This window comes from Loxodonta africana, chromosome 1 (genome assembly GCF_030014295.1).
Source record: "Loxodonta africana isolate mLoxAfr1 chromosome 1, mLoxAfr1.hap2, whole genome shotgun sequence".
NCBI classification, from domain to species: Eukaryota; Metazoa; Chordata; class Mammalia; order Proboscidea; family Elephantidae; genus Loxodonta; species Loxodonta africana.
Genome location: NC_087342.1, coordinates 149379563 through 149403220, shown reverse-complemented (window position 1 = coordinate 149403220; position 23658 = coordinate 149379563). Strand labels below are relative to the sequence as shown.

Below are 23658 nucleotides of genomic sequence, written 5' to 3'. Positions count from 1 at the left end.
GGCAAGGGGAAAAAATCGAGTTCAAATGAGGACCCTGTAATCTAATAGTGTCGCTCGCAGTCCTAACTGGGTTCCATAATCTCATTTTCTAGCCCCTCGATGTGACAGGTTTTGGAACTCTTATTATTGAAATTAACCTTTCTTGGACTGTTAGGTTGGTTTAGTTTTGTATTTCCCAGTTGTTAACTCACTAGGGGGAATGGTATGAGAATAACTACCTCCTGAGTTTTTATGGTCTGTATATTTCTTAATCCGCTTTTGCCACGGGTTTGCTCTCCTCTCTCCCTCTCCGGCTTTTACCTCTTTAGCTCAGTTCCTTTTACATTCAAGCTGTGTAAGGGGGATTTAAATCCAACCCGGAACTCGGACTCTCCCGTCTTGCAAGACGGGAGTCGTAGTTTGTCCGAAGGTATCTCACCGCCTTTCGGGCCGAGTCTTTCTCACGGAGAAAAACTACAACTCCCATAAGACACCCTAAGGGGAGGGGGTGGCACCTCCCTTACGCGCACGCGCCTTGAGGCCGCAGGATTTGAATCGGCGGCGTTGTTGTTGACGCCATATTGGGGCCGGCGGCGGGTGGAAGAGTCATACAGTGGAGGGGAAAGCGGCTGGACGTGTTCGTTTGAGCTCCTGAAGCCGCCTCACCTCGTAATCCCTCCGCATCGACCGCCGCTCGCAAGCTACTGACCCTAGTCGGGGACTTTAGGAGCCGCGTTCAAGCCTCACACTTCTCGGGGTTGTTATCGACTTCCGAAGGGAGCCAGTCTCATCGCGGGAGCGCCTCAGGCGCGGCGCAAAGCTCGCACGGACGGTGGGGGCGGCCAGAGCCTCTCCCCGGGGAGCCGCGCCTGAGGAGGCGGAAGAGCCCCCCCTGACGCGGCTGGCGTGAGCCGCCGCCACCGCCCCTCTCGCTCCTGCCCCTGTCGGCCCCGGCCACTGCCCTGCCGCGGAGGCGGCGGCGGCGGCGGCGGCTCTCTTCTCCTCAGCCGGCGTTCGGCGATCAGCCTTTCTCTCTGTGAACCCGTTGGTTAGGCTTTCTCAGACCCCGCGTTCCCCCTTCCCTTCCTCTGCCTCCCCCCCTCCCGTCACCCCTTCCCGACCCCACCCGAGCCCGGCGCCTTCGCTGCCCCCGGCCATGGCGTGCGGAGCCACTCTGAAAAGGACTCTTGATTTCGACCCACTGCTGAGCCCGGCGTCCCCAAAGCGGAGGCGATGTGCACCGTTGTCGGCGCCCACCTCGGCCGCTGCCTCTCCGTCGGCGGCGGCAGCGGCCACAGCCGCCTCCTTCTCGGCCGCCGCTGCCTCGCCGCAGAAGTATCACCGAATGGAGCCGTCCCCCTTCGGCGATGTCTCCTCTCGCCTCACTACAGGTGGGTCCTGGCCGCCGGGGTAGGGGAGAGGACCGGGGTCCCGGGGCCGCGGGATGCGGCTGCTGAAGTGGGGGTTCCGGACTGTTCCGCGTGTCCTGAGCTAAGTAGCCGGGCAAGCACATTTCTTTTAATTTGTTTCTCCAGCTACAGAGACACAATAGAAATGGGTTTATGTCATGGGGGTCGGGAGGTGGGGCGGGTAGGAACCGTGTTCTGCCGGTACTGTGGGGAAGAGGACGATGCTTTTCTCTAGGCTGAATGACTGGAATTGAGTGTTTCCGTAGTCGGCAGAGGCCCAGCGGAAACGATCAGATAAGGCGATATTATTCATAAATTTAGGCGAGAGAGGAGTCACATTTCACTCGAATCTCGTCTTTCTTGCCTGAATCGATTGGTTGCAGCTATTAACGCTAGGACGGCGGGGTGGGGGGCTTGAGGCGAGGCGGCAGCCCCTCCTCCAGTTCAGACATGGCTGATTTTAGTATAGAGGGGGTGGGGGGTGGGGATGGATGTCACTGGGGCGAGTTCTAGGCCTGTCATTAATCACCCACAAGAACGCCACTTTGGTTGAGTCAAGACCTGTTTCTCTAGCAGGGTCAACAACAAAGAAAATGCGTTTCCCGGGTACGGTAATATGACCACACAATATGTCAAAACCAAAACCATTGCCGTCGAGTCGATTCCGACTCATAGCGACCCTGTAGGACGGAGTATAAGTGCCCCATAGGGTTTCCAAGACTGAATCTTGACGGAAGCAGACTGCCTCATCTTTCTCCTGGTCTAGAGTGTTGGAACCACTGACCTTTCAGTTAGCCGCCAAGCGCTTAACCACTGCGCTACTAGGGCTCTTTGCTAAACGTCTAGACCCCGAGAAATACTGAACTTCTAATGACAAGCAAATGGTATTGGAAACACGGGCTGAGCATTTGCTTTTAGTTGGAAATGCTTTATTTCTGCCTAAGAAAATATGTTGGGAGAAAAAAGCCTAGGCATTGAGAGTAATAAATGAACCCCACATTCCGAGGGACTTTTTCTTTTCATGTTGAAACATTTTCTGAAAGTGACTATGGGGAAATGCCTTTTGGCTGCTCCCTACAGCATGTGTATGCCCAATTTTTTCTGTACTTTGAAACCCTTGTGTGCCCCTGGCACAGTCCTAGGATAGGCTTTTGTGGACTTGAAGTGTAAATCTGTTTCCTTTGTGTGGAGCACGCAAAGGTTTTGTATATGAGCCTTTGGTAATAATATGACCCTAGATAAAAAGCCTTTTTCATGGCTTGATTTAAATGTCTCGTTATCCTTAGTTTAAAACAAACAAAAATCTGTGGGCAGCATGTAGCTCTGTATTTGGTAACTTCAATTTGAAATTGACTGGTTTTAAATTTTATTGTATTGAAGTCAGGTTTTTAATTTCCCTTTCCAGATGGTTGGGGAGAGGGGGCTTACATACCCAGGCTTCCGTTTTTGCTGTTAAATATTTGGTCTAACTTAAGGGCATGCTGTTTCAGAGTGGTAGTGAGCCTTGAATTCACAGGTAATTTTATTTAATGATCATATCAAAATCATCTTTTGTGTAAAGGCATTCACTGATTTATTGTGAAACTTTACTTGAAAACATAAAGGAAACACAGTGTTCAGGATGAGCTGGTATTTAACATTACATTTAGAGTTTGTCTTTTTAGTGAAATGGTGTCAGTTGAAATGGTATCATGGAATCTGTACTTAACTATCAAGGCCATTTAAAAATAGCTGTAGCTAACCAGCAATAAATTTCCTTCAAGGGGGTGAATTAATACAGTGTTGGGTTTGGGAGCTGTAAGCTAACCAGCAATAAATTTCCTTCAAGGGAGTGAATTAATACAGTGTTAGGTTTGGGAGTTAAAGTATATTTCAGTGCTGAAACAGTCTTGAGCATATGGTAAGCCAGCCCGAAGCTGTACCATTTTCCCCACTTTAAAGGTAACTTATTCCGAAAGAATTGTGATCCTTATATTTGTAGCATTGGTTGATGCAGTTGGCTCTGAGTTATCTCACATATTTCAATTGATTAAGTGGACTTTAACAATAAAACAGTTGGAATTGTTAAAGCCAGCTAATTCAAATTCACTTTCATTTTCAAAACACTGGTTATGTCTTCTTCAAGGTACTTTTCGACATCTGTTTTTAAAGCTTGATCATATCCTGAAATCTGAAGTCATATGCTAATTGAGTTTTATTGAGTTGGCTAAAAGTTATTGGGCTATTTCAACAAATTTGAATACTAACATAAAAAGTTGACAAGGGAAAACCAGTTAAAATTGATTTTTTTTTTTTTAAACTGAGTTTGAATGACATTCTAAATGTTTTTTAATTTGGCTTTGCGATCACATGGCCGGTTTTGGGTATGCTCGTGTCTAGTTTTGTAATGATGTTGTTATAATGGGAGCTGCAGTGTTGTGCAGGCATAAAAGAGTTCCCCAGTTGTTACGTCACCAGACTTGGAAACAATTTTCCCATCTATCTAATATTTAGATTCCTGTTTTTGCAGTGGTGATTCTTAAACTTTACAGGCCTGGGTACCCATATATCCTGATCTGAAATAAATGGCAAGGGTTGCAAGTGGACAGTCCAAAAAAACCGAACCGACTGCTGTCGAGTCGATCTTGACTCATAGCAACCCTATACGGCAGGTTAGAACTGCTCCATAGTTTCCAAGGAGCGCCTGGTGGATTTGAACTGCCCGCCCTTTGGTTATTAGCGGTAGCACTTAACTGTTATGCAACCAGGGTTTCCAAGTGGATGGTGCCTCACCAAGTTGAGATTGGCTGAGGCTGTGCAGGGGCTCTTCTGTGAGTTCAAGTATAATTTGACTAAATTAGAACTAGAGTACTGAGGTGGATTTTTTTTCAGAGTGTATTTATAATTTATCTTTCATTCTTGTTCTCTGAACGCTTGCCAGGTGTTTTCTGATGGTGTAGTTACTTCGTGTTGGAGCTTTGCTAGTAATTTCAAGTTTTTTTGGTCAGATATTCTTTAGTAAGGAACTTAGACAGCTTTTAAACCCTAGCTGTTAGTATTTGAGTCATTCCAAGAAGACGATTACAAAGTTTGCCCTGATTACTGTTCTTGTTTTAATCAACATTTTTCAAACTGTTGCAACTTAGTATCAGGAAAAAGGAAAAGGCTGGCCCAGCTGTTAAGCTTTCCTAACTGCAAGACTTGGAGACTTTATTATGCTGATTAGCATTGTGACCTTTTTAGGGGGCCTGAATATGCAGCATACCCCAAACTGACTTTCGTTGCACCTGTTAGACTTTCTTTGGAATGCTTGAGGTGCTATTTCAGAAATACTTTCCAGGGCCTAGGGCAAGGGTCAGCAAACTACGGCCCTATTTTTGTGCAGCCCAGGAGCTAATAATGTTATTTACATTTTTACATTTTTAGATGATTGGAAAAGAATCAAAAGAACACACTTTGGTGAAATTCAAATTTCAGGGTCCATAAATAAAGTTTTATTGAGATACAGTCATGCTTATTGTCCATGGTGGAAACCCTGGTGGTGTAGTGGTTAAGAGCTACGGCTGCTGGCCAAAAGGTTGGCAGTTCAAGTCCACCAGGCGCTCCTTGGAAACCGTATGGTGCAGTTCTGCTCTGTCCTTTAGGGTCGCTATGAGTCAGAATCGACCCCACGGCAATGGGTTTTTTGGTTTATTGTCCATGGCTGCTTTAACGCTATTGTAACGGAGTTGAGTAGTTGTGACAGACTGTATTGCCCCAAAGTGCAAATATTTATTGTCTGGCCCTTTACAAAAAAAGTTTGCTCACCCCTGGTGTAGGGTGTCAGCAGTGAGGTTTATAAAACCCCTGGATGTGGAAGAGGAAAAGTGGATGAAGAGTGGAAGTATGGGAGGAAAGAAGCATTGACTGTGGTGGGGGAAATGAATACCCTTTAGTAGCTGCACCAGTACTAATCTTGGTAAGTTAGTTGACAGATTCGGAAAGCGTTTATCTGTCTTGATTGGTTTTTGTAAAATCTCAGAATATTACCGTTTAGCCAAAAGATTGTCATGACATTCTCAAGGACAAAGTTATTTTGATAAAACCAAAATATTATGCAACATTATAGGAGACTGTCAATCAAATCCAGTTCATTGTTTTCATAATTAGTACACAGCGAATGGTCTAGTGAAGTGCTTCTTGTAGATGTTAACCTGTTTGTGAGTTTGCTAAGTACATTCATATGCATTGTTTATGTCCTGGGTATTGCCAAAATGGTAACTTGTTGAGCAGCTAATCTGAAGGTTGGAGGTTTGAGTCTAACTAGAGGCTTCTTGGAAGAAAGACCTGGTGATCTGCTTCTGAAAAATCAGCCATCAAAAACCCTGTGGAGCACTGTTCTACTCTGACATGCATGGGGTCGCCATGAGTGGGCAGCTGGTTTACCATTGGCAATTGGTCTGCCTTAAAATAGAGTTGAAGGGTTAAAATTCCTTTTAAGAACTCATTGTATTTACTGGAAGCTTGCCATTAAAATTGGACACTGCAGCTTGTGAATGGGGAAGGGTTTACAGGAACATAGATTGTTCACTAGACATTGATGCATGCCTGCAAACGGAGACACCAGCTGGTTTAAATGAAGTATAAATGGCTCTAGGAAAACAAATGAGATGTCTGTTGGAGGAGGCAGAATCTCACTTCAGATGCCGTTTATTTTGAGCCAGAAGTGTTTTAATATTTTGTGGGTATTTAGATAGCTGTTAAGCTGCTTCTAGTTTCTCTGTGTGTTTGGCAAATAGACTGTTTTTGATGGTCTTTGTACATTGGATTTTAAACCTGATATTTTATTTGGGACTACTTATGTAGCTGCAGTTAATTCATAGTTCTATGAATTATGCGTTTGAGAACCCTGTAAATTTATGGCTGTTAAAGCAGAGTGCAGCTGTATTCATTATTGAGGTATTTTATTTTGAAGGTAGAAAAATAAAACCTAACTTGAGCACAAAAACACATAGGGTAACATGGCTACATCAGAGTTTGGTCCCTCTTTAGATACGCCTAGTACTAGCCACCATGGTTGCTTTGGAGGCATAACCTGAGATGTAAGGAAGAATAGTAAACTACTTCAATTCTTGAGTGGCTTTATAGGAAAAAGAATATGTGTATTACTCAGGTGTTTTCCTATGTGTTTAGATAGACCCAGGAGGACACAGTGATAGAAACACTTGTTTTGAAAAGTTGAGAGTAAAAGAGATTCATGAAACCCAGTGCTGAGTATTTTTTTACTATTTGCAACGAAGCTTTTGAGTCTCCTTTCTCTTATGTTAAGAAGAATGCAAAGTGGGTTGAGTTTGGACCTCAGGTCCGATCTTTTATCTTTAAAGGATTTGAGTGATTTAAGTTACACCAGAGTTCTCATGTGATAAGATCATACTGCAGCTACATTGAGCAGGCAGTTCTTACAGGTAAATAAAAATGTTACTGTTTGTCACTTTGTTCAGATCTGAGCTTATTTATTTATTTAGGGCATATTTTGCCAGATTTTGTAACCTTTCTTGGCATGGTAGGTTTTTTGGTTGGCGGGTAGTGGTTTTTAACCTTCCGGCACTAGAAAAGCAGCTCATGATATACCTTTAGTTTGTCTTCGGATATAATTTCTTTCTCCCTTTAAAAATCTTGTCATTAGTTTTTATATCACAGGTGTCATAGACAGAGCATCCTGAAATGTACTAGTCTTTAGAATTTTTTGATGTTTATTAAAATTACAATCTTTTTCTTAATACAGTTTTTGGGATTTGACTTAGTTTTTAGGATCAGGCAGTGTTCCATTCTATTGTACATATAGAGGGTTGCTATCAGTTGGAACTGACTCGATGGCATCTAACAACATGTCTATTCATATACCCAGCTTTTCTCAGCTTTACTAAAAGCTAAATTTCAACTGTAGAAGTCATTGTTTAAATCTTTATGAACCTCATTTGTGTTTCATATACTGTGCCAGTCAGGCAGAAGGGGGAAAAAACATGAATAAGACAGGCTCTCAAGGGTTTGATAGAGCAGCCACTACTGATATTTTCTTTTTTGCTGTTTAAACTTGAATGAAAACATTTTAATCTTTGGTGCTTGATTACTATGCCTACTTTAATTCCTTGCGTACATTCCTCCCACATTAGCGTTATTGTCACTTTTTGCAGCCTGAGTGTTGAAATTGGTTTACTGGTTAGCTTATACTTTTACTACCCTTGAAATGTTAAAGAAAAATTGATTTTAGGTGAGGCTTGAATCTTGTGTACTGGCTAAGTTTCTGAAACTCTAATTCTATGATACATCCTGACTTTGGTCTAGCATTCACTTTTCATTTTATTAACGCTTCCGTTACTACATTTTTTTCTCCTTAGCTATTAGAAAACTCCTTCCAACAGACTAAAGGGAAAGGTTGGCGAGAGGGACTGTGGAGTGCTTTCTTTCCTTTGTTTCTTTTTTAAAAAATAAGATAGTATTGTGGAATTGATGAGCAGTTGAGAAATAGAAAGGAGTGGCAGAATTTGAAAAATTGTGGAAAGTCAGTTTTTCAAACATTACTGTTCCTGAGCTATGCCTTCATAGGGGATTGCCTTGTTTCTAATGCTAAAGTATTAATTCTCTGGAAGAAGAACTTTTCTAAGTTATAATTGGTTAAAAGTATGGGAGATTTTAGGTTACTATGACAGAACAGGGAAACCAGATGCTCACTGTAACAACCATCCATGGCCCAAGATGAAATAATGCGTTGTATCAGAGGCTGGCACTGTAATTAGTCGTGCATGAGTAGAAATGCTAACCTACCAACTTAAAATAATTTTGTACTTTTAAAACACTAACAAAACATTCTGGTTGGATATAGTTGCCTATCCTAAGATCTGTCTTAAGCAGTGTCTCTTGAACCATCCCTTATGTAAAAATTTGAATGTACTTTGAAGCTATGTCATAACTTGGTCTGTTATAGTAAGTGATCATTCCGTTCCAGGCCTTTAAATGGATGACGGTTATGTTTCATCTTCATTACTACCTTCTTGACAACAATGGTTTTGAAGTTTCAGTGTGTGAAAGTGCCATTGCTATATGGTAGTGATTCCTCTCTTTTGACTGAAATCTTGATTTTTAAAAATTAGCTTCCCTTATGTGATCTATTGTAATTTTAGGTACTTGATGGAATATTGGCTGGGTGTAGTTACACAGTACTGGAGAATGGAGAAGGAAGTAGTGCTAGGATTTGGGCCCTGAAGTTAGGCTGTGAGGTCTGGCATGTTCCAGCTTTGTAACCTTTAAGAAGATATTGAAGTGTAGACCCATTTCATTTTCCTCATCTATAAAAATATGCACATGATGATAGTAGTACCTACCTCCCAGAATTGTAAGGATGAAAAGTACTTCCTGCCCCATAGTGCTAGAGACATCACAGTAGGGCAACCTCAAATGGAACTTTTTTTTTAGCACTGCCCAGCAATCCTGCTGCCCTCTGCCTTTCAGTGAATAAACCTTGCTTCCTGCTTTACCAAAAAAATAAAACCACTTGCCATGAAGTTGACTCTGACTCATGGCAACCTCATGTGTGTCAGAGTGAAACTATGCACCACAGGTTTTCAGTGGCTGATTTTTTTGAAAGTAGATTGCCAGACTTTTGTTTTGAGGCGCCTTTTGGTGGACTCTAATCTTTCCGTTGGCGGCTGAGTGGGTTAAACATTTGCACCACGCAGGAATGTGTCTAAAGCAGTTTACACAGTGCTTTTTAGCTGGAGTTTTCTAGGGATCCTACTTCTGTCAGAAGAAACCTTAGTCTCTTGATTATTCCCTTTTTTTCTCAACTGGATCTTTGCTTTGGCCTTTAAATATCCTCAGGCCTCTCATTATAAGGTAAATGAAACACCCTCATTCTCGTCCAGCTATTATCCGGACTCTTTCGTTTCAAAAACCAAACTCCAAAGTTTTCCAGTAGCCTGTTTGCTTCCATTTTTCAGTTCTCAGCTCACTCCCAGTGTATTTGTGCCTCCAAAATAGCTCTTGTGAAGTCACCACTGACTTCCATGCCACTCAAATCACTCCTCACCTTGTTTGACCTCGTTGGTGCAGTGGTTAAGAGCTCGACTGCTAACCAAAAGGCCGGCTCTTGAAAACCCTAAGGGGGCATTTCTGCCCTGTCCTATAGGATTGGTATGAGTTGGGATCAACTAGGGCAATGTGTTTGGTTTTTCAGTGTAGCATGCATACTGTTGACCACTCCCTTCTTTTTGAAAAAACGTTTTTTCTTTGGTGACAACACTGTTTTCCTCTACTTCTCTGGCTCCTTTTACTGTCTCCGCTTGGCCATTATACTTAAGAGTTCCTTAGTTCTAGGTTTAGCACCACGCCTCTCCTCATTTAATACTTTTTTTTTAAGCAGTTAACCAAAAGGTCAGCAGTTCAAATCTGCCATGCGCTCCTTGGAAACTCGGGTGCAGTTCTGCTCTGTCCTACAGGGTCGCCATGAGTCGGAATCGACTTGACGGTACTGGGTTTGGTTTTTTTTTGTTAAGCAGTTATATGCAAGCCTTTGACTTCAGTTTCCACTTTCAGATGACCCCCTAATTTATATCATTAGTTCAGACCACTCTTAATTCCAACCATGGAGAATTTTTATTGTCAGATCTTCCCAGTAGCTTCCCCCTCCTCACACACACACCAGAAAACCAGAGTTTTTGCGAAATCTATTGATTTTTAAATGTTTGCAACTAATTTATATTTAAAAAATAGGATAAACAAAAGATGTCTTGAGTTGCCAGTCAGCACCCCTTGGTGTGAGAGGTGGTCTTAATTACTATTTTAAAGCAGACATGATAGGGAAGCAAATGAATTTGTTTACCACTAATCACATACTGATGAACATGAATTTCATTTTTTTAAAAAAAAAGTGTTATGAGAAATGAACTTAATTGGATTTGGGTAATACGGAAATTATTATGGAGGATACAGCTCTTAAGAAACTCTTAAAGTGATAGAAGGATCACGGGAATTTGAGATGGTGCAGAGTAGGTGTAGGTGGAACAAGCTTGGCGAGGGTAAAATACCTTAGTGTAGATAGCAGTAAGTTAGGAGTTCAGGACCACCTGTTGATAAAGGTGAGGGCCTTAAATACAATTGCCAGATGACTTTGTGATCTGAACAAGTCCAAGGCTGTATTAGAAAGAATCAAATGTATGTATGTTCCTGTCATGTAATGATTCTTAGTAGGTCCAGTCAAGTTAAATTAATTTGCAGAATATTTTCTTGCTAGGAAGTGATGTTTAACTTAGAACTACAAAAGCCATTAAAGTGAGGGTGGCAAAATGAATTTAGATCAGTTTAGATATTTCTGTACTTGTAATAATCCTCACTGTTACTGCCTGCCTTCTGCTGCCCTGTATTTCCTGGTATGTCCAATAATTAACCAGCCACCCCCCCCCTTTTTTTTTAATTGTCATGGTAAGGGAGTTAATATTTTCAGTAAGTTTCAGGCAAATAGTATCAATGAATGATGTAAAACTTAGTGGGGACTAGTGAACCTCAACTTGCTGCTGACCAGCAGCATCAGCACTATCATGTGGGAACTTGTTAGAAATACAGAATCTTTGCTTCCACCCTGTCTCCTGAATCAGAATCTACAAGATCCCCCAGGAGATTTGTGTGCATTGAAGTTGCCTTTTTTTTTTTTTTTAACTTTTTTATTAGCAGTGTTACATGCTTGACAGACTATTAAACACACATTTGCACTGAAGCTTTAGAAGCACTAGAGAATTTATGCCCAAAAGGCAGTTTCAGCTGAGTTTTGCCACTTGAGAATATAGCTCAGTGTTGCCACATTGGTCCAGTTTCCCACCTCTAAGACCAGCCAGAAATCTTTTTATGTAAAATCACCTGACTTGAAATGTTGGCCACAAATTCACAGTTGTTTTTAAAAAAAAAAAAAAAAGTGTTCAGGCCAAACATGTCTGTGGGCTCGATTTGGCCTGTGAATCATCAGTTTGCACCCTCTGGTTTCCTGGTATGCTATAGCTCAGGTTTTGTGTGCATATTTGTATTCTGTAGCTCAACTTTTGCGTGCATGTGTGTTTTTGGTACCCTAACAAGGAGACAGGTTTGTTCTTCAGCTTGATTGTACTGCCCTAGAGTTGCTTTGAGTCAGAATCAACTGAGGGCAGTTGGCTTGGATTGTTTTTTGTTTTGGAGTTGGGGTTTTTTTTTTGATGTTAGAGTCCCTCGTAGGCAGTCGGCTTTCCCAATCCTAGCAAACCTTACCTTTCCTTTTGTTCATGACTGATTGGAATAGGAACTGTACCTCAGTTTTGGAACCACATGTTTTGTGCAGCATGCACATTTTGGGTTTTGGATCGATTTCCGCTTCCTCTCCCCATTTACTGCTTTATCTTGGTCTTACTAAGTCTGTATTTTTCAAGATTGTAAGCTATTTGAGAAGCTATTCACAAACAGTAAGGAACTAGCAGATAGTAAAGAACTAAACAAAAGCAACAGGGTAACGTATCCCCTTAGAATCTAGTGTAATATAAACTAGAGGACTGAGACTTCTTGGGTCTCAGGGAGGAGCCACCTGTTGATACAGAGAGTTGTTGAACTTGTATTAGTGAGATCCCATTGTGCAGTTAATTTGTAAAATGTATACTTAACTTGCAGGGTTTTACAAATTGAGTCATTTATTTTTCAAATAATTAATCGACAGTCACTGTTGTACCAGTGGAATAGTAGAATTTGGCCTCTAGTGATTGTAGTTTTTCTTCTTCCTGTGGGAAGATAAATGAATGCCTCTCACACCATGAAATGTGTTTATAAAGTGTAAATTTAGAACCTAAGCCAGAGACTTGTAAAATATTGTTGATAATACCCTAACATTTATATAACTGTGCAACTGTATTATGCATATTAGGATTCATGTTAATTCAGATACAAGTTAAAACTATAGGAGTACCTTGACTGTCTTGTGTTTTAAGCAGGTTCCAGGCAGGTAGTATTAATGAGTGATGTAAACTTAGATGGGAACTAGTGAACCTGAACTTGCTACTGACCAGAAATGTTTGTTTCTGTTGTTGACGTTATTCGTTGTGTCCAGGTTTTCTTAAGTAATCAGTGGCAACTTAGAAATAAATAAGGCTTTATGGATTTGGAGTAAAAGTTTACTTTTATATATCACAAATTTTTAAAGCTCCTGTTAATGGATTCTTGATCCAGTTTTGCTTTTAATATAGCAGGTATTTTAAAGTGAATTGAAAATGACATCATCTCATTCCTTTTAGTCAGATAGCTCTTGCCTGGAGAAGAAAATTGTCCTTAAGATTCTTCCAAGGACAACATAAGACCTGTTCAGTTTCTGAAGAGACGATCCTGGGAAAACAGCTGATTTACAAAGATGGATCTCCTGAGCAACTCTCAATTGTGTTTTAATTTATAAAGTAAATATACCAGTATCTGCTATGTAGTTTAGAGGTTTAGATTTGTTTTATTTTATTTGGAATAGTTACTTAACTTTAGGTCTTTAGTTCCTGCCGGTTTCCTGTACTTCATTATATATAGGTTTCCCATATCATTGGTGTTCTTGCCTAGAGTTGACAGACTTTGAAGATTTGTTTTTTAATCCCATTGTCTGTCTGTTTAGGTGCACTTTCACTTTACATTTTTTCAAAGATACTCCATAATAGAAATGAATGGTCTTATTGGCATATAAGGTGATACTTGTGCACCTAAACTTAAAATTGTTTACAAAAACTTAATATTTGATCTAGTAATGATGTCAGCAGGGAAAAGACAAGGCTTTATGAATTTGGAGAAAAAGTTTAGTTTTACATATCACAAGTTTTTAAAGCTCATGTTATGTACTCTTGATATGGTTCTGTTTTTAACACATTTTCTTTTGCTTCAAACTCCGTGGTCTTTCCTGTGCTCTCAGTCCCATCTTGATGCTGTTCCTCCTGCCCTCATTAAATGCTACTTTTTATGCCATCAACTGCTTTCTCTTGTTTCTGTTGTTGGCTATATTCTATGTGTCCAGGTTTTCGTAAGTCATCAGTGGCGACCAAGAAGAGTAAAAAAAATAATAAGGGGGGGTGTTGAGAGTAGGCTTAATATTGCACCCTAGCTAGTTTTTCTTTTCACATTTACTTAGTGTTTTTCACATTTACCTAGTGTTTTGTTTTTAATATTGCAAAGGATGAAGTGCTGCCTCATTGATATCTCCTACCTGTTAAGCAGGAGAACTTTATTAGCAATTTCAGTGACATTTTCTAGATTTGGGAATGAAAATGCCATGAGTCATGGAATTTGCTGATTTTTAATTGACTTTCACTTTGCCTAGTATGGTGGTAAAAAGTCTTAGCTATATGTCACGGTACAAAAGTAATATAGTTGTAGGGTTTTAAAAAGGGCTATACAGCCATTTAGGATGTAGATTGCTATGAAGATAACTCTGCGTATTTTGCTGTGACTGATTGCTGTAAATTCAGGCTGTGCTTCATAAGGCAGATAGGAATACCAGGTGATTAAAACTGGAGAATGCAGCCGATAGTGTGCAGGTGAAGCTTTATTTGACTTAGTTTTAATGAACCATAAATTGTGTTGGCAGCACGATATCAGATTTTACAGGTATTTGGAATAATGTTACTTAGTAGTTTGATGGTTAGATCTAAGTAGAGTCTTCAGTTGCTTGAAGTCCACAATACATTCTGTGAAATAGGACGTTAAGTGATTTGGACGTTGTGTGAACATGAGATTGGATGCTGCTGCCTATGAGTAGAAGAATACACTGTTATTAGGTAAACTTTTTATTTATAAGTAGGGAAAATTCACATTAAAGTAACGATAGAAAGTTCAGTACATAATCTAGTAATGTAGGTGTTTGACTGTCAAGACCTATGTATTATAGGTTATATATGTATTGTACCATTATACGGCTGACAGCACAGTTGGTGTGTATACAAGAGAAATGAATTACACATGTATGGGAAGCTGTTGTGTCTGCTGTGTCCGTTTACGTCTGCTACATCCCATTCTCCGATTGAGGTTTCTGAACTCTTATTATAACCTTATGGGACCAAGGATCTTTGTGGTCGGACATTGTCCAAACAGACGTTATGTGGCGCATGACTGTCCCGTTGTTATTGAGTCGATTCTGACTCATAGGGACCCATAAGATGGAGTAGAACTGTCCCATTGAGTTTCCAAGGAGTTCCTGGCCAATTCAAACTGCCGACCTTTTGGTTAGCAGCCGTAGCACTTAACCACTATGCCACCAGGGTTTCTGACCTCTTTCCAGCTGTTATTAAAGAAACTTAAGCAAGCAAGATATCTAGATTGAGCTTAGAAATGTGAGTTGTGGAATCGTGAATTTGGAGAAATGCCATGAGTTAGCAGCTTTAAAACTTTATACCTCCTTACTGAGATTAAATTGAACTTGTAGCTAGCAGATAGCTATTTGCTCCTTGGCTGTGGAGATCTTGGCCAAGTTAAATTGGGCCATTCACTGCATAACATTGTTGATCACATGTTACCAGTTTTAGAGCATTTGAGGGCACAGTAAGGCTTAGATGACACAGTTGCATCATAATATATGTAAGAAGCAGTGCAGGCAGTAGCACTCAAAATTCTTTAGCCCTTTAACTGACAACATCAAGTGTTGGCAAAGATGTGGAGCAGCTGGATCTCTCATACATTGCTGGTCAGAATGCAAGCTGGTGTGGCCACTCTGGGAAGTTTGGCAGTTTCTTACAAAGTAAAACCATGTGTTTACACAAGAGAAATGAAAACATCTCCACCCAAAGACTTGTACTTGAATGTTATAACAGTTTTATTCATAATAGTCCCAAATTGGAAACAGTCTGAATGTCCATCAGAAGGAGAATGGATAAACAAATTGTGGCATATCTATACAGTGGATATTGGATGCTGCTGCCTACAACTGGGTTCCAGTTGGATCCAGTTAGTAAGAAGGAATGAATTACTGATTCCATGCAATATCATGAAGGAACATCATACCGCATTTTGCTGAGTGGTGAAGGAAGTCACACTGAAGAACTACACTGTATGATTTTGTTCTTATGAGAGTCTAGAAAAGGCAGAATTATATAGTGACAGCAGATTGAGGGGGCAGTCAGCTGTAAAGGAACATGAGAGAATTTTTTAGGGTGATCAGAAGTTCTGTATTACGGTTCCAAGGCTAAATGAACTTGTTGAAACATAGTAAATTGTGCATTTAGAATTGGCGAATTTTTTTGCTTGTAAATTATACCTTAAAATTCTTTAACTTGTTGGTGATATCTCTAAGTATCAGATGTATGGAGGTTTGTAAAGCTAAATTTAAAAAAGTTTTACCATATCTTAATCCTGGATTAGATAGATTTCTGTTGAGGCTGTCAAATGAACAAATTTTGTAAAAAGTATTCTTTTGATACATCTTAATTGTGCTTTAGTTGACTTTTTTTTTTTTTTTAAGCAAAAGGAAGACTAAGGTCACCTGAGAAACAGCTGTGTGGTGACCAAAAACTGTACATAAGCCACACAAAGGATAGCTATTAAGGTCAAGTTACTCTGGGCTCAGAAACCAAAAAGCCAGACCCTTTGCTGTCAAGTCGATTCTGACTTGTAGCGGCCTTACAGGACAGAGTAGAACTGCCCCATAGGGTTTCCAAGAAGCAGCTGGTGGATTTGAGCTGCCGACCTGTTGGTTAGCAACTGAACTGTTAACCACTGTGCCACCGGAGCTCCACTCTGGGCTAGTGCCTCTTGAAGCCTCTGCTTATGAATAAACTTTAAGATGCTTTGAATGGTAGTTTTGATCAGGATGATGGTAGCTTTGAACAGAAAGTGATAAAACAGTGAAGCTTGTTGTCTACCAGAGGCAGAAATATCTTTGCCTTTGTAACTTTTTAGAATATTCCCATAGAAGAGAGTTCTGCTTTTAAAAAAAGTACGGGTATTTGTGCCTGTTCTGCTGGTATAGAATTTTGCACTAGTTTTGTAAGACACTTCTGGTGAATCTTAGGAAGCCCATTTATATCAAGGGATGCTTAGAGCTCAGTAGAGAGCCTTTTTATTTCACATTAGTAATTTTGCTTATATATTAAAAAGTTTATGGATTTACAAATACAGAAAAGAACTGAAAATGACCATAACCCATATTAAACAAATGTTAACATTTTTTTTTTAATGTTTAATAACGAATTAAAATACCCCCACAACCATCCTGGAGTTATTCTAATGTGTGATTTTGTACTTAAACCATACATTCATGTATATATAAATATGTTTGTTTACACACAAAATTTACACAAATGCTGTCTTACTGGATCTTTTACACCTAGTGTCTCCGCTCTCCTGCCATTAAAGTAACAGTACATAAAATGTTTAAGGGACTGATTTGATGCCCCTTTAGAGTATATATCTCTCAAAAGTCCTTAGAGCGGTTCTCTACTAGGGGAGCAATATAAATTAAGGAAAAAAACAGGTAAAAAATAAGTATATACCTAAGAAAATCACCAGTATTAAATTTAGAAAAGGATTGTTGTCATTTTACATGTCTTTTTAGCCTTCACTTGAGTTTTCATTTCTTAAGGATTATTGTAGAATCTAATATTAAAGCTATACTCTGTTACACCTGAAAATCTTTTTATTGCCACCTTAAAGTTTCATTTGTTTGGTCTTGCTTTGGATTGAGATTAGTAAACTTACTGGGATTTAGTTTCAGATGGATAACATTAATTTAGAAACTATGGGGGGCGGTGGGTGTGAGAAGGTCTTCATTGAAGAGTGGAAGCCTCATGCAGGGATTTTCTGGAGAGGTCAAATGGTAACTCTTTTGAGTTAGAAATCTTGCCAGAATGACTCATTCTGGCCTCAAGAATATATTGGACACAATTTTTCCCCCTTTTTGATGGTTGCGGGCCATGATAATTGCACTGTGGTGATAGTGTAGTGTATCTTTTTATTGGGTACCTGCTATGTATCATTTTATGTGGGTTTCTCTCAACCCCCAAGATTCAGAACCACTCTTAGCTGTTAATGCTATAATATTCTTAAACTCTGTTGAGCTTCACATTAATAGCCATGACTATTTAATGTATAATAATGTTTTTTAGCTCCCGTCTGCTGTATCATTTTGCTGCCTACGCTGTCACTTCTCACTGATCTGTGCTTGAATGGACAGTCTTATCCCTTTTAATTATCTCTGGGCATGGAAGAGTCTATTCTAATGTTTCTAGTGTATGAATAAATAAAAATTCAGTTGGGGACTCTTAAGAATCTGAGTAAAATGTATATGTAGTGCGCAGGCTCTCTGGCCTTTATTTTGAACGAAAGCCTTTTAAGTTTATTTTTTGCTAATCAGCGCTCAAGAAGAAGGATGTCGTTGAAATAGCTGTATTCCAGGTAGTGTGCCTGTGCTGTTTCTGAATGAGTGCCTCTGTTTATGTTTTTGGATAGATTGGTTCTACTAAGTAATTGTTGGAAACCCAGTCTTGAAAGTTTTTATCTTGCCAAATTTTAACTTTTTTTCTTTTAGAACAAATTCTGTACAATATAAAACAAGAGTATAAACGTATGCAGAAGAGAAGACACTTAGAAACTAGTTTCCAACAGACAGATCCATGTTGTACATCTGATGCACAGCCACATGCATTTCTCCTAAGTGGACCAGCTTCACCAGGTAATAATAAACTTAATAAGTAAAAGGAAATGTTACTAGCATGGGGAATGTGTAATCCAAATTGTCGTTAGTCTCTTTAGCTCCTGCCTCTACCCCTTAAGAAAAATATTACACAAGTAATACATACCCGTATATAATTTTCCCAAATTGGACTTTCTGTAAATGCTATGATTTGTAGCCTCCATTTTTTTTTTTAAGTCAACCGTATGCCATGTACTTCTTTGTTAGACACAGGTGTAAAAAAAAAAAAAAAAAAAACCAAACCCAGTGCTGTCGAGTTGATTCCGATTCATAGCGACCCTATACCTATAGGACAGACTAGAACTGCCCCATAGAGTTTCCAAGGAGCACCTGGCAGATTCGAACTGCCGACCCTTTGGTTAGCAGCTGTAGCCCTTAACCACTATGCCACCAGGGTTTCCTAGACATGTGTATCTTGCCATAACTGACTATTATGCCATTCTGTGGATTTACCGTAATTATTTAACTATCCATTATTGATAGACTCAAAATTTATAATATGTGCAGAAATATCCCTGTAATCTGCTGTCATCAGAAAGTCTAAATTCATGAGGGGGAATGAGAATCAAGATTGGTACAAAGCTGATTCCTGTGAAGTGGTGGTCAAACATACTTCCACTGTCAACTTTTTTACTCTTTCTGCACCAGCCCTCTTTCCCACAGCACTTTCTGCCTCTCTGTTGGATTCCATAATTCATTGCCATGGCTATACAGAACTTACAGACCATACTCATGGTTATGTGGTGTATTAGGGAGGTAACAGGCTACAACTCAGGAGACAGGATAGAATTCATCCATCAGGACAGCTTCCAACCAAGACAGCTCTCAGCTTCCTCTCGGCTGTGCCAGCTGCTGGTCCTCCTCTTGGCCTCTGTGCCACTTGGGCAAGGGTTGCAGCTCTTTTGACTCTTCTAATAAGTGCCTGAAGGCACCCTATTCTGCCAGCAAGCCTCCTGCCTGAAGGCGGTCAGCTGTCTCTCACTCTGTGGTTTGGCAAGCCCTCTGCTGCCACCTTGTGCTAGTCTCCTGGTTCCCACTGCTAGTGCCGCTGCTGCCGCCATCCTGTGCTATCTCACACTGTCTCCAATGTTAACAGCTTTGTCTCCTGGATGTAGGAGGTTATCAGTGCAGGGACCCTGATTCCAAAGGACATGCTCCACTCCAGGCTCTTCTTCGTGGTAGTGAGATCCTCATCTACTTCTGTGAGATTGGCACTATTATAAGCCTAGCAGGATGGTAGAACTGACCAGTCCCCTTGGTAGAGCACAGTCACTTAATTTGCACAGTAATTGACCAATTCCCAGAAGTTCACTTAATCCTATTGGGTGGTTTTATGCACCCTATTTGCATAGTAGACTAATCAATCCCTTTGTGAGATTGTGGCCTAGCAAATCATTTTGCCAGAACTACAAACCCAGGGCCAGAAAAGCCACATATAAGAGAAACCCAACCATACTGCAGTCTTTGTACATGTACATACCCTCACATACTTGTCCTGTTATTATGGATTCCTAAAAATGATGTGTGTGTGTGTTTAATCGTGTTTCTGTTTATATCCTTTTGTTGGAGGGAAAATTGAGGACTGTTTGAGGTGAAGGCAAAGGAAAGTTAAGGCAGTAGCTTCTTGCTGACAAAGGACCATCAGAAGTGGTTCTTACCTTTAGTAAAGTTCTCAGCAAAGTATTATTCTAGCAACAGCCTTTGCTTGCCTGTCTTGCCTGCCTGCTTTCTCATTAGGAAAACCTACCTGAACTACAACAAAAAAAATCATTCAAAGGCCATGAAACAGTCAAATAAAATTAGATTAGAAAACATGAAATTATTCAAAAACTAAAATTACCACAGTACTCCTGCCGTTTTGGGGGCAAAATACAAGTGGGTAAAACATGGTAAAGGCATGTAAGAATGGAGACAAGACTATCAGCAAGAAACCAAGACCATTGTCATTTATTAATCAGTTTACTTCACAGAAGATCAATTGACTGGCAACCTCAACTAAGCTGAGAATTTGAAAGTAAAGATAGCTTTAGTAGCTGTGTAGTACTATGCACCTTATTCTTCGATAGACACAGTTCTAACAAGCATAGTTAACTGGTCCTAGCCATGGCAGGTTATAATGATCAAGTCAAAGGAGAGGAATAGAGGATGCCAGAGGCAGATAACACAGAGCACGAGGAAGAAACCATTGATAGTAAATTAGTGCATATGGGTTTGTGTGTAAAAAATTGCAGCAGTACTAATCAATGAAGATCATAATCCTGAGTTTCTCAAAAAAGATGAATTTCAAATGTTTCTTAAGTGGGGAATGATGATTTTGGAAAATTAAAACAAAGTGCCTTAAGTAATACTTGAAGAGGAATGCATTTCTGACGAAAGCATTATTTTATATGGAGTATTTCACCATCTGATAATGCCAAGTGGGCGTTAGATTAATAATCTTTAGGAACTCTTAACCATAAAATATAAGTGTCGTATGTTAGGTATATTTTTGTCAGGATTTTCTTTTTTTTTTCTTTTTAACAAAGTGGTCTCTTAGTATAATTAAACACAAAAACTTCAGTAGAAAAAGTACCAAATTAAGAAATAAAAATTCAGTGTTCCTTCAAGAGATCACAGAAATGCGCCTTCTCATAAATTTCTGCTTAGTGTCTTAAAATTTTTAAATTTTTGTTATTAACACAAAACATTGTTCTATCAAAAAAAAAATTCTAGTAGGTATAAAAAGGTAATTTCTTTACTAATGAAATTGACAAACACTAGCTGCTTTGGGGTTTAGTTGCCTTAGGACTCTTAGTATGTTAACAGTGTAGTTATATGACTATATAATTTTGAGCCTATCATTATCAACTTAATGCTTAAGCTTACTTTTCCAGTATTAGAAATGCTATTGTTGTTAATTTAATGGAAGTTAATGGTTTTGTGTTTGGAAACCTAAAGAACCAATTATTATCCTTCAGTAAGGAATGAGTATCCCGATTCCAGAATGTTTTCAGAGGTCATGCTGTACATTCTTCTATAACTTCTTTTTAAACATAAAGCTTTTATTAACATGTTATCTATTTTCCTTTTTTTTTAGAGAAGAAAAAACCCCTTTAAGGGTTTGGGAAATGGGAGTGTTGCAGTGAAATGGTGGTAGAATAATTCCTAGTTTGTTGTGGGCTGTTAGGATATTATGGCTTTAAAGTATAGCAGTGTCTTCTCACAGGTGTAAATATCATTTGTTAATCTGGAACCAAATAACATTAAGCTTTAGACCAGAGATGTTCTTTATTTCTGTTGTAGGAGAAGTTAGTCACGAAAACACTATGGCGTGGTATTTGCCAGAGTGGAATTGGGAAGTTTGGTACTGGGACCCATCAGTGTAGCGTTTGTTACAAGTTATGTGTTCAAAAATTATAAATTTCTCTACTTACTTTTAGACTGTAAGTTTTCCCCTTATTTTTTGGCTGCATTTTGGTGTGATTTTTCTAGTCACAAGCTGATAGAATTATTCCTTTAAACGTATTTTAAGACTCCTTGGGAAATGCTGTGGTAAAAATTGATAGAAAATGCTTTTTTATGTATGAACATTAAACCCATTGCCATCAGGTTGATTCCGACTCATACAGCAACTCTTTATTAAAAAGATGTTAATAAATTTGTTTCTATGATGGCTCTAAATCATGCTGTTTTTTTGTTGTATAGGGACTTCATCTGCATCATCCTCACCATTAAAAAAAGAACAGCCTTTATTCACTCTGCGGCAGGTTGGGATGATCTGTGAACGTTTGTTGAAAGAACGTGAAGAGAAAGTTCGAGAAGAGTATGAAGAAATATTGAACACAAAACTTGCAGGTATGAGATGAGTTTATTTTAGAGTTTCCCAGAAACTCATGGTAAGAAATGTGTTACTTCCTGTGTGTATGTCCTGTCATTTAGAGTACTGTCTGTATACACTGGTACAATATATTTTCTAAGAACCAGAGAATTTCAGTTCAAGAAGGGAAATGAACTTTCTTATAGCTCTAGTGACCTTGAGAAAGAATATTACCTAGCTATGTAAAACAGCAGCAGTATTAGTGACCTAGATTTTTCTTTTAGTGTTCCTTGTGCTAAACAGATTTTACCTGTTTACCTGAAATTGGTTGTTTATTTCTGGACTTTCAATCTCCCGTGATAATTTAGCCATCAAGCTAGACATTTAAATATTTAACTGGCACTATATACATAATTTTAGAGTTTTATAATAATTTGGCGTTTGGGATTAATAAATTTTTTTTTTGATCATTTAAAGTACAGTAAATAAAATTATATATCGTAACTTAACCAGAATGTTTCAGTTTTCTAATTTTAAGCCATGGATTTTACTAGATATAGGTATGTACGCTTTTAGATTAAGGAGTTAAATCAAGGTGCATAATATAGGCGAGAGAACTTACTTAGCTCTACAGCTTATTTTCCTTTTAATCTAATTTTTTCTGTGGCACCTGATTAAGTTACAGGTGGGTGTTTTTGAATGTTGTATATTTTCTTAAGCTTTCATTGTCCTGTTTGCTCTCATTATGGTAAATTGCCACTTTTTCAGTGAATTTCAGAGCAGAAAGATTATCTTTTTATTTCAAGCCCTTTCATAGGTTAGGAATTAAGTCCCACCAAGGGCATAAGTGATTTGGACTAAAACCTAGTACTGTACTCTTTCCGTTTGATACATTATTACTGAGGCTATGTGATGTCAGATTAAAGTGCCAATTTAGAATTGTTTCACTGTGTATCTTGGATTTGCAGACTTTGTCTAGATCTAATATATTAGGGAAAGCATTTTACAAATCATATAATTGACATATACTTTTATTTGTAGAACAATATGACGCATTTGTGAAGTTTACGCATGATCAAATAATGCGACGATACGGAGAACAGCCTGCTAGTTGTAAGTATTTCATTTTTGAAGATATAAACTGGAAATAAGACAGTCTTTCAAGGAAAAGACATTTATTATAAATGTTTTCATACCCAAAAAGATTTTAACAAAGTCTTTGAGAAAAGTCATGTAGGAAGTAGGCAGCAGAATTCACAAGGCTTATTTTTGGTTACTTAAATACCTTGGGCAGTATTGGGGATGAGGATTTGGTATGTATTTGAGTTTTGGCCTGGTCTTTGCACTAATTGTCTTTTTTCCCTCTTTAGATGTTTCATGAATCACGTTTTCTGCAATTGTGGGCTGCCTTGTTCCTTGTTGAGTTGTTGCAAGAGGTCCCAATTATGACATGCAGCAATGCCAATACCCCTCTGTGAATACAGGTTATTTCAAGCTTTTGTCAGTGGCAACCACTCTTAGGTAGCAACTGGTTTTGGAAATTTCCTTGATGTCAGTACCACCCGGATGTGGACCTTTGCTACCTGTATTAATACCAGTGGCCTCATTTGCTATATCATTACAATTTGGCTGCTTATATTAATGATATGTTTGAAAAGGATTAAAGCTGGTATTCTAGAACATGCCTTTCACTGGTTGTGTAAATAAAACTGTAGAATGACACTTCAGACTGAAGTTAGTGTGATTTTTATTATGCACTACAAGCAAGCTATAACCTGTAACCAGTTATTAATAATTTA

The 23658-nt window shown here is 39.2% G+C and overlaps 1 protein-coding gene across 1 annotated transcript; it reads left to right on the top strand.

Annotated features, from left to right (window-relative positions):
* The first annotated feature begins 541 nt into the window (after window positions 1–541).
* AKIRIN2 (akirin 2) lies at window positions 542–23581 on the top strand. The gene is made up of 5 exons (XM_003404086.4): window positions 542–1370; window positions 17899–18042; window positions 21748–21897; window positions 22901–22972; window positions 23230–23581. The coding sequence occupies exons 1-5, from the start codon at window positions 1136–1138 to the stop codon at window positions 23238–23240; spliced, it is 612 nt and encodes a 203-aa protein (XP_003404134.2). The 5' UTR covers window positions 542–1135; the 3' UTR covers window positions 23241–23581.
* Window positions 23582–23658: the final 77 nt, after the last annotated feature.

What these genes read in the sequence shown, in the direction of transcription:
- AKIRIN2 (XM_003404086.4), top strand. Translation starts at nt 1,136, where the DNA reads ATGGCGTGCGGAGCCACTCTGAAAAGGACTCTTGATTTCGACCCACTG. An exon ending in CTCCTCTCGCCTCACTACAG is followed by an intron (nt 1,371 to 17,898) that starts GTGGGTCCTGGC and finishes TTTTTCTTTTAG; the next exon opens with AACAAATTCTGTACAATATA. An exon ending in ATTGAACACAAAACTTGCAG is followed by an intron (nt 21,898 to 22,900) that starts GTATGAGATGAG and finishes TTTTATTTGTAG; the next exon opens with AACAATATGACGCATTTGTG.